Genomic DNA, 18,319 nt, shown 5'->3' on the forward strand with positions numbered 1-18,319 from the left:
CCTGCACTCGAATTAAATCTATATTCATTTCATCATCCCAACTGAACACCAAGGAGGAAAAACTCATTATGTCCAAAAATTAAAGAATCGGTAAAATCGTGATTATAGTTTACATAACTCCTAGGGGCATTAATAGTGGTTTAAAAATTCGGCAAAAATACATAGTTTGAAGTCTAATGTATCCAGTTTAAGAATCAGGTGAAAAAATAATCACGTCATTTCAAATTCTATTCCTGGTTATGAAAAAAATTATGAAAATCTTTTTATTTTATACGTTACATATTTACGACACTGATATTTTAAAATATATTTTGTAATTTTTATCTTCGCTCTAACGATACAAATTCGCGATGTCCAGCTTCAAAATGTTATTATTTTCGCCAGTACTCGGTATTACAAACGTAAAATACCTGCCGGTCGCGAATGTGTTAATCTGAAATAGTATGTAAGTAATTGACTCAGGGCTGCAATCAATGGAATCGAAACCATGGGTGCGTTTACCCCATCCGTGACAATCTATTTCCCACACTCTTTTGCTCCTTGCTCCTCTATATTCGGCCAAGTTCTCCCGTGAATTTATCGCGCGATCAATCTCGCCTTTTCGAAGATTTTATTAGCCTGGCCAGTCCGCAGACGGAACGGCAGTAAACGTTCTCGCGGAAAGATATGTCTACCCCTTTTGGCTTTCGCTGCTACAGCTACGGGTTGATAAACGTCTCGCCTTCGTTTCCCATTCGCCCTGTATCTTTTTCATCTACGCGCGGCCAGAAATTATTCTTATGAGAAACGCGAGCGCAGGGCATTCGTTAAGCGAGAGGAGCACGTACAGACGTTTTTACGATCGTCGAGCGCCGAAGACTTTCAAATTTACGGCCATCTTCGCGCCGAGTGCGACGTAATCCGATAAATTTTACGGTGGGCCGATTAATTACGATCGCCTAAGTTGACCGCGTTTACGCGACTCTAACGTTCCATCGAGGTCTGCTGGAGTTTACGACGCGGAAGATCGCGAAAGTGTAGGACGCCAATACTGTAAACGTCAAATCGTAGAATTTGAAACGAAGAGAAGAGTATCCAGAACAATGAGGGGTCTAAAGTCTCTAAAGGGTTTAATTTAATTGGTTTGTGGAAGACTAGGGAAGTATTTTTCTTTCATATTAGACAAGCATGGAATCTTGTAGGTCTACACCGAAGTCTTACAGAAATGTTGGCGTTGCTGACTTCCTAAGCAGGTCTACCTCTTTTGTTAATTTATGTCTACCTCGTGATTCTTGCGAAGTTTGAATTGTGCCCGCTGGGTTCCGAACAGTGTCTACTTCGATCGCTAAATTACATCTAGTTCGCGTCCCTCGTGACACTCTGGGAATCTCAGTTCGAAACTGGGTCTGGTTCGAGTGTCAGTTTGGGTATTTTTAGGCCACACGTTTGTTCTTTTTGCAAATATTATGGGCGACTTACAACTAGAAGGTTGGAATCTTTCCTTTTTAATGTTTTATGAGAAACTGGAGGGCGTCGTTCATTCGAGTCTTTCTGTATGTACTACTACCTATTACGTGGTATCAAAATAAATTTTAATAATTCTGGAAAATCGGAGAATGACGTCGCTATAAAAATTTCTTATGCACCTTGCACCCTTTACCTCTTTATTAGCCCAGGGATGGGCAAATTTTATATAAATAATGGATGACGAATAAAAAATACTGCACAGCTATTTTATCCATTGATCAATTTTTTAAAATAAGCTCCTTCAACACGAAATGTAATTTTATAATTCGCTATTTGATTGAACAAAGAATGTGTCAGAGGTTGCTCATCTGTTGTTGTTCGAAATTTTTGTCTAGATAAGAATTATGCCCATTTCTGACTGTTCACGTACGAACCGTGACTTTTAAAACGCACCTTTGCGTAGTGTTAATAAGCTTCTGGCGAAAGTACCAATTTATGCCTTTCTTCAGCTGTCTCCGGCTCCTTTTTGAACGTAAACCTTCTGGCTCCTTTGAAACGTTCCCAGAAAATCATGTCCGGAAGAGATGGTGACACGCAATCAGTCTGCGAAACATTTACCACTTCTTTAGTACTTCACGAACCGTCACATGTGGCCTGCAGGCTCGTTTCAGGCGCTGAAGTTACAATAAAAGAAAGGGAACCAAACGTGACTCGTCCTGCGTTTATGACTCGTCTTCGATAGATGGAGTGATTTAAATAACTTTCGTGCAGAAATTAAGTTACATAGTTGGACTAAAACTCAACGTTCTTCTTATTCATAAATTTGATAAAAACTAAAGAAATTTGAAATTATTTTACGGAAATATGTACAAGAGTCAATTGTTAAATATTAAATCAATAATGAGATCGTTAATTGTGCCAAGAAAATTTTCATTTGACATTGTAATATTTTAAGGTAAAGTTATGTATAGTTTGAAAGGCAGTATTGAAAATAAAAAAAAAAAATGAACTTCGAAGACCCAAGTTTCAGACAGAGAAATATTCGATGCAAGGAATCCACTTGATTAAATCAATGACCAAAGAACATTCGAAGGATGGCTATTGATGGATGGTCTCCTGACCACGTGGCAATCACTATGGAGGGACAAAGAGACGAGCGCTAGAAGTACATGCAGTCAGCGGAAACTAGATTTTTTGCTGCCAAATTGATTTCCTGGGACTTTCTCCCAGGCTCCCAATCGGCTGGAGATGGAGCCAGTGATTCCATTTGTTAAGACAGAACCATGTCTATTTAATGAGATTTTTTATTTTCTGAGTTTCATACAGTAAATTCAATTTTACATCACAAAATTACATACACTTTTTTAATTACATCTACATTTCCTGACACAGCCAGGATTTAAAAATCGCAAGTGCGGATAAGGAGATCCATTGTTCGTCGCAGATTTTCGTTTCGAACATGGTCCGTGAGGCCGCGATCATGAATTGCAAACACGATCGGTTGATGAAAGTAAAGTTTCCTCGCTGTTCGAAAGAGAAAGAGCCCATCTCGTGGGAAGCTCTAGAAATTATTCAACGAAACTTCGTCAACGCCCCAGAAGAATTAAATGTTTCCTCGGAGAACAAAGGGTACGCCTATGTTCGCCGTGGATGAAACCTAGGATCAGGGGAAGCTTAAAAAAGAATCTTTGGAAACCAGAATACGGAGTGCGTAATAGCGTCAAAGAGACTTTGGATAGAGTGACATATAATAACGTTGGCTTGATCGAAATTTAATGGAACGCTCCCTAAAGATATACGGGGTGATTTTGGTAACTGGGCCAGGCCTTGATTTAAGGCAGAAAAGGAGATGGAAATTTTAGGTGGGTTAATGTCCTGTATTTTTGTGTAGCTGTACTTCTTTCTTGAGTGCATCGGTACATTTGCCGAGTGCAATTGCACTTGGACGTTGTGCTACTTTAAAAAAGCTGAATTCGTCGAATCGGATCAGTTTTATTTTTCGTTTCTTTAATGTTTCAAAATTATATCTCAAAAACATTTAACAACTTGTGCAATTTGTTCATCAGGTAAAAGGAAAGGATACATTTGATCAGTGTGATGATTACCACGTGGCTCTAAGCACTGATCATTTCAAGTCTCATGATGCGTGAATAATAATTAAATTCCATCTCTTTTATTATTATAAATATACGATAAACAGACAAAAAAATTATAAATTCTTTATTAATGCCACATTCTTTCAATTTTTCACTTTTTCCTGTGACTCGAATAGGTTAAAAGGAAATTTAGAAGTTTAAACAAGTAACGAAGTAATGGATATGTTTAAGTAACGTTCCAATAATAACTAATTGTTAAATATTTCCTAAAGCATTGATTTCTAGAAGCCATTTGAAAAGGAGTGCAATTGCACTTTGCAAATGCATTGATACATCTATGAAAAATATTTTGTTACGATAAAGTAAAAGTATGTGAAGACGTTGCAATTTTTGATCCACGAATCCATCTTCGCATGTAACAGAGCGTGTCCCACTACTAGATCCACCCTGTAGATGTGAAGAAACGACGGTTTCATCGAGCGAGGAGAATGAACAGCTTAATAACCGCTTTGATGTCGCAACCTTCGTCGCACGACACGTGAACCCTTGTGGACAGTGTAATTTCAGCGATTCGGTACGCGCCACGACGACCCCTTATTTGTATAATTTATTTTGCAACAGGACATGCATAGCTAACTGGATATTTATGGGATAGGCAAGTAGACCACGCACGTTAAATACTCGCGTTAATAATTCCGTGCACGATCGTCGAATAGAACTGCATAGAATGCGCTAAGTTTCAAACGGTGGTAGACGAAATTGTGCTTGAATAATGGACAACAAATAAACCCTGCGTATTCCAATTTATTTTTGAATGAATATATTATCATTTAGATTTAACAATTAAATTTTGAATTCGTTGCGAGATGTTTCCATTCCGCGATGGAATCGAGGGATTTATGTCGAATATTTAAATAGAAACTTTGAACATGTTGACGGAGAGGGTGGAAGTCGTCAAATTTGTATTTAACACATTATGTATTGCAGGCAACAGAACAATATTAATGATTTGATTATTTTTTGTGCCTGAAATTTAATTATTTTATACATATATTTAAGATCACTATATCTTGCTTTGCAGTTTCGTTGTAGAAATAATAATTCCAGAGTACGATAAAAATGGAGCATAAGATACTTTAACTAACCTCTTCATAATCATATTAATGAAATAAATTAAAGGTGTCGATATCTGGGGTTAACGTAGCAATTAGGAGCACTTACCTTAATAGATAAAAATGCATCGATCACGTTGAAAATTGGATGGGTTAGAGGCTAAACGAGAGTAAAAAGAAACCAACGTGTCCCGAAGGTAAAGGAAGATTGTCTTCAAAGCTGATGCGTAATTTGAGTATTTTTTTTGCATCGAGTAATCGGAAAAAATGATTATCCTGTCGATGCTGCGAAGATCGTAACTAATCGAGGATTCATGGGAAAGAGAAGCGGACCGTGCACGTTAAATTCGCGGGTTAATAATTCTCTGCACGATCGTCGAATGGAACTGCATAGAATGTGTTAAATTTCATCGGCGTTCGGCCTAGAATTACTATGACTGCAATTTAGATAATCCTACGTGCACGTTAATATAGAGATCATTTTGAACGTTCGAATAATTTATGGTCTATAGCCTTTGACAAAGCTTACTAGTTAAACGGAAAATGAATCGATTATTATACAGTATTGTCTGCGTAAAGTGTTGTAGAATTAGAACTACGAAAAGTCTTCTAATTAATACCTTCTAATTTACCTCCTGAAATGTTATTTTAAATTGTATCAAATTGTGCGTGGTGGGATGGAACGTTTTAAGTAAATTTGATTTGTTTTCAGATAAGCTATTTGAAAATGCAAAGATTTATGTACCATTCCATTAAAAAACATGAAGGGCGGCATCCCCTAGGGACACCGTTTCATAAAAGGACCTCGCGACCCCTATAGAACCCACAAAAATTGTATACATAACTATAATAGTTTCTAGAAAAAACAACTGGTACACTTTATGTGGGCTAACATATAAATTCTATTTACAATTTTTTGTTGTACTTGTACATTACAATTTATATTATTTGTAGGATTATACTAAAATTTATACTACATAGAGTACAAGCCAAAAGGGGAAAGATTCTTTGCAGAAACTTAATAGTTTGAGAATTATTTATTGTTTAGTACAGTAATGCTCCATTTGTTAGGGTCTACGCAATTAGCTGTAAATTTAAATAAAAAGATTATATCCACCGCTCACGGCCACGCCTCTCCGCGATCGCGTCACGATTCCAGCTCTCGTTTCATCGATTTACGTTTATTATCAAAGAAATGTCAGAGAGTTCGAACATGTCAACAAATATCCAGCGCGGGTATATATTGACGGGCTGTTTGTAACGATGCAGCAAAATGTTGACCCACCAGGATCCGATATTTTCCGTTTTGCGTTCACGCATCACAGTGGAACGCATTTCTGAAATTGAAATATTGTAACAAATATTAAACGCTGAATTTATATTCGAGAAAAAAACTGGAAAATGTTTATTAGCGATTCGTAACACTGTGTTTACACAGCAGATTATCGGAATTCAACTTTCATTTTATTTTAATTAAACTGTAATTCTCAAATTTTATTTTCATTGTACTCGTTCGACACATTGTATTTTTGAGTTGGTCACTTTCGATGGACACTTTTCTTTAAAGAATCGGATACGATGTGATTTGATATAAAGAATATAGTCATCTACGTTTTTATACACTAGTAATTTTATTTTGCGCTTCCATTTGGATTTTAAACCGGCCTCCATCTTGGCCTAAAGTATCAAATCCTCGTTACTAATAAATAACGAGATGCAGCAGATGTGTCGCTATAAATATATTTTGAAAAAAAGCATAATCTGTTTTAATCCCACTCGAGTTGAACGATTAAGTAAGAATAATTTGACCGGGTGCACCGTGGAGATAAATTAATCTTTGCATTTGTTCTTTTTCCAGCCTACAAAGCTGAACGTTTACAAAAACGACGCAGAGAGCTGGGACTACACGACGCCGGCGCTTGGTGAGTTTCCACCCTTGTTTCTTACCCTTCTCTATCGCTCCATTTCTTGATTTTTATATCTGTTATTTTTCTTTTGTTCTTCACATCGATGTTACATCGAGGAGCGTACCCATACACGACACGTTTCCCTCTCAGAGGTGGGCAAAATTTTATTCGAACGATAGACGACGAATAGGAACACTTCAGCGACTTATTAGCGATATTTATTCAAGCGAATAGTAACAGGGATTTGTTTTGATTTGTTCAACGTGAAATTTTATTCTATAATTCATATTCATACTTCAAAAAAAAAAAAAATGGACACAAAGTTACATATCCGTTACTCGTTTTTCGTTATAAATCTACGATAATTTAGTTTCAAGTAATCCATCATTTATTCAAACTTAAAATCTTCTGTTTAATGTCATTTAGAGTCGTGTGCATTTAATACTTTTGGAATTTTAGAATATATATCCTAAAAGTAATTATTAATTCTTCGGAGCAATTATACAAATCCGAGTCACTCTCGATCATCTTCGGGCTTCTCAATTAATACACAAAATCTATGAAAGTAAAAGGGAAGTAAGATTATACATTATATTTCATTTTTCAAACACCTCCTCCTCCAAGAATCTCTTTTCAATATTAAAACGCCTTCACGTATTATTCACAACAATTAAGAAACCTGAAGCAGATGAAATGTTATCCATCGAATTAACAAAATTCATACGCTAGCTTCGAACAACCACCAATTACGTTCTACATACTTCCATATTCTGTCACAGTTGCGAAAAGACTCCAAACAAATAAATGAAATAACAATAACCCTGTGGCACAGGTATTCACAGTTATCAGACAAAAATTCCCAATATTGAGCCACATGAGCCAGTTTACCATTCGCGGACGATACACCATGATTCCCCCGAAGAATAAATAAATTTTGCCCATCTCTGTTCCCCGCTCGACTGTTCAGCCATTGGCGTCACGTACAGGGGCTGCTGCGTGCACGAAATCTCACTCGACGCACCCCCTACGAGGATCGTTCCCTTTCGCGCCCTGTGCTCGTCTCGCGGCCGTTCCTCCTAATTTTACGGCTTTTCAAGCGGCCTCTTTTTTCCTGCCTGCGTCTTCTTGGCCGTCGGAGGAGACGTTAATTGGATAAAACGTAGCACGAACGCGGGCTTGGAGGGTTTCCGTAAAATGCATCCCTCGTTAAGCTCGTGTACGCGTCGCCGTCGGGGCGCGCGTACGCGGAAACGTCGGGAGCGTCGATCGGACCGCGATGAGAGTCGTTTTAAAATTCCAGAAAAATGGACGCGACGAGTCCACTCCGTGGAACGTGGCTCGATTTGAATTTCTGATGTCATTTAACGCCACGGACGATCGGTGTGAAAAGAGTTTCGCGTAAATTCGAGACGTTCCTCGGCTCTGTTGAATTCAGAAGCGTGTTATTTAATAGAAAAACTGCGAGGGCAAAGTTTATTTTTAATATGTAAAGGCGATGTTAGCGCCACTTTCTTTCGTTTAATGTGGGAAAGATGAGAATAATAATGGATTGGTGTAAACTTGGTCGATCTTTTTTGTTGAATTAGGCAGCTTGGTTTTTTCATTAAAATTGTACGAGTGGAAAATTTATTTTAATGCATAAGAACGTAGTTAGAATTCGCTTCACTTCTTTATTCAACGGCTAGACGAAAGAGATGAACAAAATGTTCGTTGCGAATAAATTTGAACAATTTCTTGGAAGAGTCCCGGTTGTTATTCTTTTTTATCAAGAATAATATTAAATGAAAATTTGAAGGTTAAAATCATTATTTTGGTGCATAGAATATCAAATCAAATTTACTGGATTAATATAATTGATATTTAATATTCCTGTGGGAGTTATGGTCTCGAACAACCTACTATTTATTTTACGTTTCGAGTCTTTGTTACTCTCATTTTCAAAAACCAAGTGGAAAGTATAATTGTCTTTTCTAAATTAATTTTAGTCAATACCTTTTATAAAGTAACTCTAGTAAATGTTTCCTATGCGTTCGTTTTATTAATGAATTGTAATAACTGTCTGTTATAACTGGGCTTGAGTGAATATCTCTCATAAATGAATCAAAGTAAACGGTCTTTTATAAATGAATTTTAGTTAACGTCTTTTATAAACGAATTCTTTCATAGATGAATCATAGACAACGTATTCACGATCTAATTTAAGTAAATGTCTCTCACTTGTCAATTTAACAAACTCCATCGGACCGTTGCCATGTTCTTGAAAATCACTCCACACCAAAGAATTGAAACATGAAATAAATACTAGTTCATTCGAGGCTGGAAAATTCCCCAGATAAATCTAGCACTCCTTTCTCTTCGTCAAACAAAATTGCATCGGAATTGATTCGGAACGTTTCCAACGCCTTCGAATAAACTCTCAGCGTATCACGCGTTTGAGTAATTTTATTTTTCATCCGCGTTGACATAGAATTCTGTTCGTTCTAGTACCAATCGCGGAGTAATCGAACGCGTGGGGGGGGGGGGGGGGCGGCGATCCGCGTCGAGAATCGTTTTAAAAGAAACATGAACACGAGGAACGCCCGTCCATAGAGAACAGTTCGATTCACGTTGCCGATGTCGCACAACGACGCGCGAAAAACGTCCTAAATACGAGGCCGTTCCGTAAGCGTCGCGAGAATTTTATTTTTCGAATTACTTTCCAATCGACGTCCCTTTCGTCGCGGAGGCCAACGACGGGGAACGATTCTGGTGCGTCGACGCGAATCATTCTCAGCGCGTCCGCTACTCGCATCGATTCGTCGCGTGTTACAATTCGACAAACGAACCAAACAATTCACGCAACCAGACACCTAGCTGCGAGCCAAAATTCTATTCGCAGCACGACGAAAATAATTGACTGAATTCAGGGAAAATCGCGATTGGCAGATATTCAGTAGTTTCTTTTAGGAATTTTATTTATGGTAGAATCGTGGGAGTAGTTTGTAGGAATTATGATTCAAAAGGATTTTCGAAGGAGGCTTCAGGATTTTGTTGTTTAATAAATCGAGTGGATTATATTTGATTTGTGTGATTTTTATAATTTATCGTATCTGTGCAATATGTTTAGATTAATGTCGACGCTGGCAGGTGTACTTTGTTACACCAAAATAAAATCCTGAAGCTTCCTATAGTAATTATGTTTTCTGTTACGATGCTAGACTTAATAGCGAAATATGATTGATGAAAAATGTAAAAGTAAGAGAAATAACAGTCAAGTAAAACTTTTCTATACGATTCCAACAAATATTAATTTGATAATACTTGAAAAAGAGTACGTTTTGTTCAAATGAATTTTTACACACTAGCATTAATTCCAATCGATATTTAATATTCTTTAGAACTCGTTATCGAAAACTATTGTATCAAATTTTACGAGTTAGATCGAGCAATTTTAATTACTTCACACTTTAGAAAGAAACACTCCGGGAAATTCACTATCGCATTTCTCTAAACGGTAAAAAAATATTCCCTGAATTTTCCAGCGCGCAATATAAATTCATAGTGAATAAAAACACGCACACAATTTTTAATTTTCTACCAAGAATATTACTCTCGTCATGGATCTAAAAAACTCTGAAACGAAACGTGGAGAAATAAAAATTAAAATCTACATCCCACACACATGCACCCAATGCATTGGAAACTCCCAAAAATATTTCTCGTTCGTTAATGGTATACATTATACGAATAGGGCAAACACAAGTATACTCCTCCTGCGTTTTCTACCCCCCATAATGAAAGAAATTACTGAATACGCTGTTTTCGCTGAAACGGTTTAATTGCTTCTGTCGGGGCTACGAATAAATTCTCGTCCAGCGTGTGCATCGTTTTGATGCTCGGATAGGAAGCGACACGGGAGGCCCACGCTTCGACGGAAACACCGTGCTCAACAATTCCGCGGCGAGCCTGTGAAACCTATGGCAAAAATGAAAAAAATGACTCGTGATATCAACGCGCGCGATCCATTCCAGCGTGCGATAAAGGCGTTTGATAGCGGTTCGCAGTGACATTTTATTCGTTTCCGTCGCGGCCGATTTGCCCTGTTGGGTGGCTCCTGCACGCCGATGGAATCGCGTTTCACCCTGCCGCGTGAATTAACGTTTCCCGCGCGCCGCCGAGAAATTTTCTTTTGACCCAGTTCGAATTTCGCACGCAGCTGGCGAACGTTCTGCCTCCTGGCCCCCTCCGCGGTGAATCCCAGTTTTCAAACTGATTTTCTACGGAGCGAATCCGCACGCTACTTTTCGCGCTCGTTACGTCCGAACGATGCTGACGTTGCCTCGGCGTCCGAAAGTCTCGAGAACACCTATCATTCAAGAGGCAACTTTGGTGCGGCGTTTCCCGAACGATTTTTCCACGAAACACTTCTCATCTTACATATTCATTACATAACAGATCAAATGATATGAGATTAAGACGAAGAAATGGACGTCGTACACGGAATACCGCTTGGGGTGGGGAAATTCAAAATAAAACCTAGAACTAAAAGATTTGATGAGATAAGTGTAACGTTACGGGTTGTAATATTGTATAGCTTGTCTAGGAATCTTTCGTGGTGTATATTTTTCATTCCTGAAGAGCACTGAATATTCCTTGGTGTGGAAAAATTCAAATGAAACTTAGAATTATTAAAGATTATTCGATGAGATAAATGTAATAGGTTGTTGGACATGTACTCAATTTAAAATTAGGTTACGTATTCTTTTTTTTTTCCATTTCTCAAGAGCACATCTTAAAGAGGAATAAATCATACCTCATCAGTCTTCATATTTAGTCTGATCGCAGGTGATCAATGCTAATTATTTGAATAAAAATACACGTACATTGGTTATAAAATTAGATGAATATTGATGCTTATTTTACACAAGAAAAACTATATACACATACGTCAACATTATATGCGTTAAAATCTACTTAAAGTCTCTTTACAAATGACATCCACCTGTACTATATAATTCACCATAACATACTCGCAGATACCAAAGAGGTGTACCCCCCTAATTCACAAAATTCATCCAATTTTTTTCATTTCTCCTTGCATCATTCAAGACAGTACTGCATTAATTTATTTCTGATTGCACATTTTTCTTCCTCGAGCTCTCGCGAACCTGCCCCCTTTTTGAGTGTCAGTACACATACACACCCAAGCATACCGAACAGTTACTCTCTTTCTGCTTACGGGAAGAAAGGCCTTAATTAACGTACCCATGTAATTTAAAATAATTGGGGCTTCATACATGAAAAAGCTCGAGGTTTTCTATGAATGCACTCTCCGTGGAAATTCGGTTCCTCGGCGCGACTTTTGCCCAGAGCAAATTGTACTTGAATAATTAGTCGCATAATTCTGTACGTGATTTCCTCGTGGAGGAACGACCGCTATCGTTGCTGGGGGAGCCTCTTCCATGGAGTCAGGTGTCACTGATTCGTCTATTTCAATGAGATGAGCTTTAGTGCACGGCACACTACGGTATCTGTTACAGATGTAGGGTGATGTTATTAGGTCTTTGTGTAGCAGGTGCAAGGGTACAAGCGTAACGATGCTTCGTCTGAAGATAATTAGAACTGTTATGCCAGGTTACGACTCGCGATCTCTCACGATATGATCTAGGATCTCTCATGTTGCGAAGGCATTGTATTCCCCGTTGTCCTATCTTGAGCGTGCCCCAATAATCTGGCCTGCCGTATCCGAGCATTGTAGTTCGCTGGGACGAGTACAACCGTATGGTTCTATGAATGCTTGCTTATTGACTTGAGTTTGATCTTTGTCTAGAAGGGATTTTAATTACCGAGCATTCATGGATGAGTTCGATGTTAATCCCCTGACGATGAAAGGAGTCGTTGCTGTCTTGGAATTTCAATTTACGATTAGTAATCCTATTGAATTGTTAATAACTGTGTTAGGTAGGTTCCAGATAGGGATGGTTGGTATTGTTTATAATTGTCCTTGGGATCTGGTGGAAAGCTTGGAAATTGGAATATTGTGATAAACATCTAGGCTGATTTGTTATTCATTTAAAAAATGGTAAACCTAATTATACTGTACTATAAGAAATAATCTATCTTATATTCCATGGAATGAATATTAGAGTACTTTCTCATCATACAAGCTATTTATTTTACACAAACCTATTATTAATTTGTGGTTAAACAGGTTAATAATTATGGAAATAATTAAGAGAACACTATTTTCTGCAATAATACATTCTAATTTAAATTGAATGAATAGAATGCACTGATTCGAATGCCAAAATTGGTTAAACTGCATAATTTGATCATAGAATAATCATATTCGAACCTCGAAGTAAAAAACTCAGATTTTAGAGTATCCGAGAGTTCCCTATTAATTTTCCCTGGAACGTTTAAAAGTTAGGAAGCATCAGTGCGGGAATAGACAAGATTTCAAACCTGATTTCAATCCCTTAATGAGGTATTCAACGAGTGACTTCGTCGGAACATAATGCTCGCGTTCAAGTACCCGTAATCATCTTATCATCCGTTGCAGCCCAAACGTCTCGGTAATTTCATGATTAGCAGTCCACGGCTGTCTATCCAGGTGCATCCACATTACGTTCGATAAACAGTCCTATCCCAGAACATTTGAAAATACAATTTAGTAACATGGTGTTTGACAATTCTTTAGTTGTTTGGGTTGAGGTGTCCATAATTACCATCCTGATCCTTCGTGCTCTGCAATGATCACTTATCTGCCCAAATATAGCCGTCAAGATTCGCTGAGGACTATAACGCCCTGTATCGTTTGAATTATTTTTAGACAAGCATGGTCTAACAATATTAGCATAGTCAACAAATATTATTTTAGCAATATGTATAATATTATTTAGCAAGTATTTTTTCTTCATTAGATTAACATTTGTCCTTTACTGTTTTATTAAGGAGCAAAATGTTTAAAATACATTTGCATTTCAATTGAAACTTATTTTAAATTATATAGTTTTCTCTATTCTTTTCTTTCTAGGTAATTTCTTGTTTCTGCTTACAGTTAAATACCACAGGTCAATGAACGAAGCGAATATCAAGTTGATTCCATGGCTAAGTCCCCGCGTAATTTATTTTCAATACCAACACGCTAACCATCAGCAAACCTCTTCATACACATCTCCCTTAAACCTCCAAAAAATTGCTTTCCACAATACTACACACCACGCCGTCTCAAACAACCTACATCTTCATTTGCATAACCCCATTACCACTACAATTTAGAATCGACAACTGCGTCGCGTGCTCAAAATGTTAACAACCACCGCTCGAATACATCCCCAGCGAAGTTAACGAGCAATTATCTCGACATGTGTTGCGCTGACGGTCCTCGATCCGCAAACTTCCTTGTCAGACTTCGCCAAACGAATGCCAACCAACGCTACAGGAACATTATGCAACAGACTTCCTTAAAGATCGAACGTCGTTAGAATTCGCGCTCAGGAGAGAAACGCGCGTTAATTCCGTCGCGTTCCACGGTCGTTAAATCGCGTTTGCAACCTGTCCTGTGTCCTCGCAGGCAGCGGACGAAATTAATTCGAGCGCACGCGGTTCCTCGAAGTTAAACGATTCAAAGCAATTAAACGGCTAACAAACACCGCGAGCAACGGGCAAACGATCCCGCGAATCGCGTGCCAGGTACGGAGCACTCGAGATGCGCGACTCTCCTTGCAGACGACAATCAGGCAACGGAACTCGAGGAATTCGGTCCAATTACAACGACGACCTGACGTCGTGTCACTCACAGCCTTCGCAAGCGTTCGCGAATACACGAAAATCTTGAACCGCGTTCGATGACGGATTTTCCCTTCCGTTAATTGACGTAGCTGGGTTTTAGAGAAGAATCTGCTTTGAGCTCTCGGGGTACGGTTGATTTTTATTTTTGTCTTGGGGCGGGTGAAGAAAGGGTTGATGAAGCTGAAAAAGTCGTGCAGTTGTAGAACTTTGATTTTTGAACGATCTGAAAAATGTTGGAATATTGTTTTATTGGCTGATATTTATGTTCGAGCGGTGAAATCTACCCTTAAATCTGTAGGAGAGGTATTCTGGAGCCTCGCAACTTTTTCTAGTTCATAGGACCAGCTACCCTTGCATTTAATAATAATAAAATTGACAAGGAACATCATTTTATTATGACACTCTGGTTTTTGTACAATATTGCATATGTTAGAGAGTTTGATCACCTTAGAAGCGTTATAAGGTAATAATTTATAATATAATCAACTATTACGCATATGAAAGGATGACATTGTGTATAAGTAATGTAAATGATATTTTAAAATAAAATATAGGAAGTTTATATTTTTATAACACTCGATAGGCATATAAAATACTCAAATGTATTGCACAATATACTCGGCTAGATTACACTAGCTTCGCAAAGTAAAATGGAACAAATCAGTATTTAAAAAAATGTTAAAACCCTCTCTTCCTAACGGTACTTTCTAACTGTTCCAAAAAAAAAAAAAAAAAAAAAAAAAAATGTTCTTCGTAAAATTTGCTGATCGACAATTCTCGGATGTTCGGAACGCAACGATCGCGGTTCGTTGGCTGTGTAGCTGCGATTCTTCCCAAGTTTTTCAACGGATTATAGGAAAACTTTTGGAATCTATTACACTACTCCTTAAAAGCACCGACCGCTTCGAGGTAAAAAGAAACTTTTAATACGTGGCTAACTGGGTAGCTGGTTCGTCGATGCTGATATTCGGCTCCTCGTGCTGGCCGTTAAAGTTCCGGGGGAAGGTTCGATAAAATTTCGCGTGCATCGGTATTAAAATAGCACCTTCGACGTTCCTTCGAAGTCACGTTCGAGTGGAGCGATTGTGGAGAAAAATTTTGCGAGCGAAACGAATCGAGTTTATTCGTTTAATTGGCTGCAGATAACTGGACTGGTTATGTAGGAGTTCAGCTGCCTTCGGGAACGTCTACAGCCTTCGAGAATTGAATAAACAACGTGGGTAGTCAGTACGAGCATTGTTATTTGGAATAATATACGTTTCGACGTTTGGTTTAGGTTTTCTTCGGCGAAGAAAAATATAATCTGGAATAATATTCAAGGGAATAGGCAAGGATAAAGTCAAGTTACATATACATCGCGAGGTTCGAGTCCACTCATCCGTGTTTATATACTTAAAGTATAATAAGCTATGTGATTTGAATATTTGTTATAATCTAGAACAATATTCACGAGGATACACAATAATAGTGTCTACTTACGTATAAATCGTGACGTCGAAATCTACTCATCTATGTTTATTTGTTTAAAGTAGATATAATTATCTATGCGATTCGAATATCTTCTTTGTCGAGTTAATTTTCGTACAATACAATTTTTTGAGTTAGCATACAAGATTAGGGGCTCCGTAGCATGCATTCTTATGGCAACGCGCGTTCATGGGGAAATTGATTTCTGATAGACGAGTTTAACTTCAACAGATTTAGCACTTCGAATACAATTCTCTTAGAATTGTTGGCACCGAAATTGGCTCATCGTAATCTCCCGCTCTACGAGCGAAATTCTTCGGTCGTGTACTGCATCGAATTCTCAACAGCAAAACTCAACGCGATAATTATTCGCGGCTCGAACCTCGCCAGGGAATTTTAATTGTTGAGGGGTCTCCTCGCTTCGGAGAAATGGGTCATCTTTGAACATTTCTCCGAGGGAAAGTACAAGCTGAATCCTTCTCAAATTTGTTACGTGGATTCACTCATTACTTAACGAATCTTCAAAATTTTCTTTGCTAAAAAATCAGTTTGTAGACTTTTGTTTCTAGTCTTGCACTTATCCAGTCTTTACTGTACTTCTATTCTCTACATTTCCCTATGTAGAGTGAACTTGTATAAGATTTTCATCCATCTCACAGTGTTATACGTTCCTCCATCTAATTTTTAATTTTCTGTACCTAACTTTTATACTTCGTAAACGTTCATACACCTCCACGTTTTCTGATTAGATTTTTCGAGTCCCCGGAATGAAGTGTCTTCAGTTTCGAGACCGAGCGGTCAGCTAATGAATTTGCATTCTCTGCTTCCTTTTTTTTCCCTGAGAAGTTGCTCGAAACTTGACCCTGTCCCCAAAACTCGTTCTGGGTAAATAAAGTTCGAGCGTTTAAGGCGCTCGCAATTTGAATCTCGTTATTCGAAAGAGCTTAAAGGTGCTAATTTTTCGTAGCCCGCCACGATTCGCGAGAGCAACCTTTTCAAGTGGGCCGACGAGGAGATCACTAGACCAATTAAGCCCAAAGGTAGGTCAGGTCGGGTGCTGCACTTCCAACCTTTCCCTCGCATCTAGATGAGGGAAATGAAAGTTTCATTAGATTCAGGGGCTACGTAGCGAGGCTCTCGCCGCCTTCGTTTCGGCGAAAGAAATGCTTACGGAGTTCTAGCTAGCTTTTCACGGTAATTGCTGGCATTACGAAGCGATACATCAATCGGTTTAGATTCGATTCTCCATTCCCCAGTTTCCTTGTGGCATGGATTCGATTTGTGCGAGCGAAACAGAAATCAACTGGGACTGGAACTCGGGTTTAATGCTAAAAAGTACAGAGGTCAACGCATATCTATCATTTTCATTGCTGTATCTTTGTAATTAGAATGTCCTAGAAATCGATGTGAAACCATTGGTAACAATTGACCCGTTCATTCCACAAATCGATTAACTTCATAAAACAAAATGTTGATAAATGCGATGTAATAATGTTTGTCGCTTAATGGTGTCAATCTTTATTATTCAGTATAGTTATTATAAATATAAAAAGTTATGACTATACCAAATGCTTTGACACTTAAACTTAAGACTTTCGAAAAAGTGGAGTTAATCGATTCGTGCAGTGAACCGGTTCAATTGTGTGGTTTTAAGAAGGAGTAGACAGTGTTGGCTAAAAGAGAAACGTGTTTTAGAAACTACTTCCATAGCCAAACACAAAGCGACTGGACTGTTAGGAAACGAAGGTGTCCTCTCCAAGAATAGCGGGTTTTAACGAGGCTAGTTAATCTTCCGATCGCGTTAGTTCCAATTTTCCGTCGTCACGTAGCGACTGGTCGATCCGGTATTTCAGTTTGGCACTGGTCGGTGACAATTCGAAGCGTTCGTTCGCCTCGTCGACTTAGAACCCCGGTATAAATGTTGCGGAACGCGCGAAGGAACGTCGATGGAGACGAACAAAGCCAACTTCGCCAGACGGCGAGCCCTCGAGGCGTGTAAAAGCGGAACGGAGACGGGGATCCCGCCCTCGTGGATCTTCCTTCCGCGAGAAACCATTCGAAATATACTTCTAGCCTTGTCCTCGGTTCCAAGTATTTTCGGAAAGCTATCGTCGAATTGGCAAGAAGCTACAATTTTTCGTTTATTGGAATTCGACCGTTCGCAATCGAACCTTTTCTTGGATGAAGGTTTCATAGTGAAGTCAGTGTGAATTCGCAGGGTTAAAAGAAATTTTTGGGATTCTGTGGCTGTGGGGATGATTGTTTATCTCAGAAGTATGTAGACATTCGAATTCTTAATGTAAATAATTATTCTTGTAAGTAGAAAATATTAGGACACATTCTTGTATTGTAGCCCCATTCACTCTCTAATTAAACAAAAATTTATACTACTCAAAAGGCATAAATAGTCAACACTATACTTGGATGCATCTCGAGTTCAATTCTTCCTTTACGTCATGTACCTCGAAGACTAACTAGAACATCCAAAGACGAGAATTTATATATCATCTAGCAAGGG

The 18,319-nt window shown here is 38.4% G+C and overlaps 1 protein-coding gene across 2 annotated transcripts in view; it reads left to right on the forward strand.

The window, feature by feature from the left end:
* Positions 1 to 18,319, forward strand: part of LOC128891357 (heterogeneous nuclear ribonucleoprotein L) — a 207,434-nt gene that overhangs the window by 131,176 nt on the left and 57,939 nt on the right. For both annotated transcript variants that reach the window (XM_054150797.1, XM_054150796.1), the window contains exon 6: positions 6,513 to 6,576. In XM_054150797.1, the coding sequence (XP_054006772.1) occupies positions 6,513 to 6,576 (64 nt within the window). The remainder of the gene's footprint in view (positions 1 to 6,512; positions 6,577 to 18,319) is intronic.

Source organism: Hylaeus anthracinus, unplaced genomic scaffold, assembly GCF_026225885.1.
Source record: "Hylaeus anthracinus isolate JK02 unplaced genomic scaffold, UHH_iyHylAnth1.0_haploid 12001, whole genome shotgun sequence".
Lineage (NCBI taxonomy): Eukaryota > Metazoa > Arthropoda > Insecta > Hymenoptera > Colletidae > Hylaeus > Hylaeus anthracinus.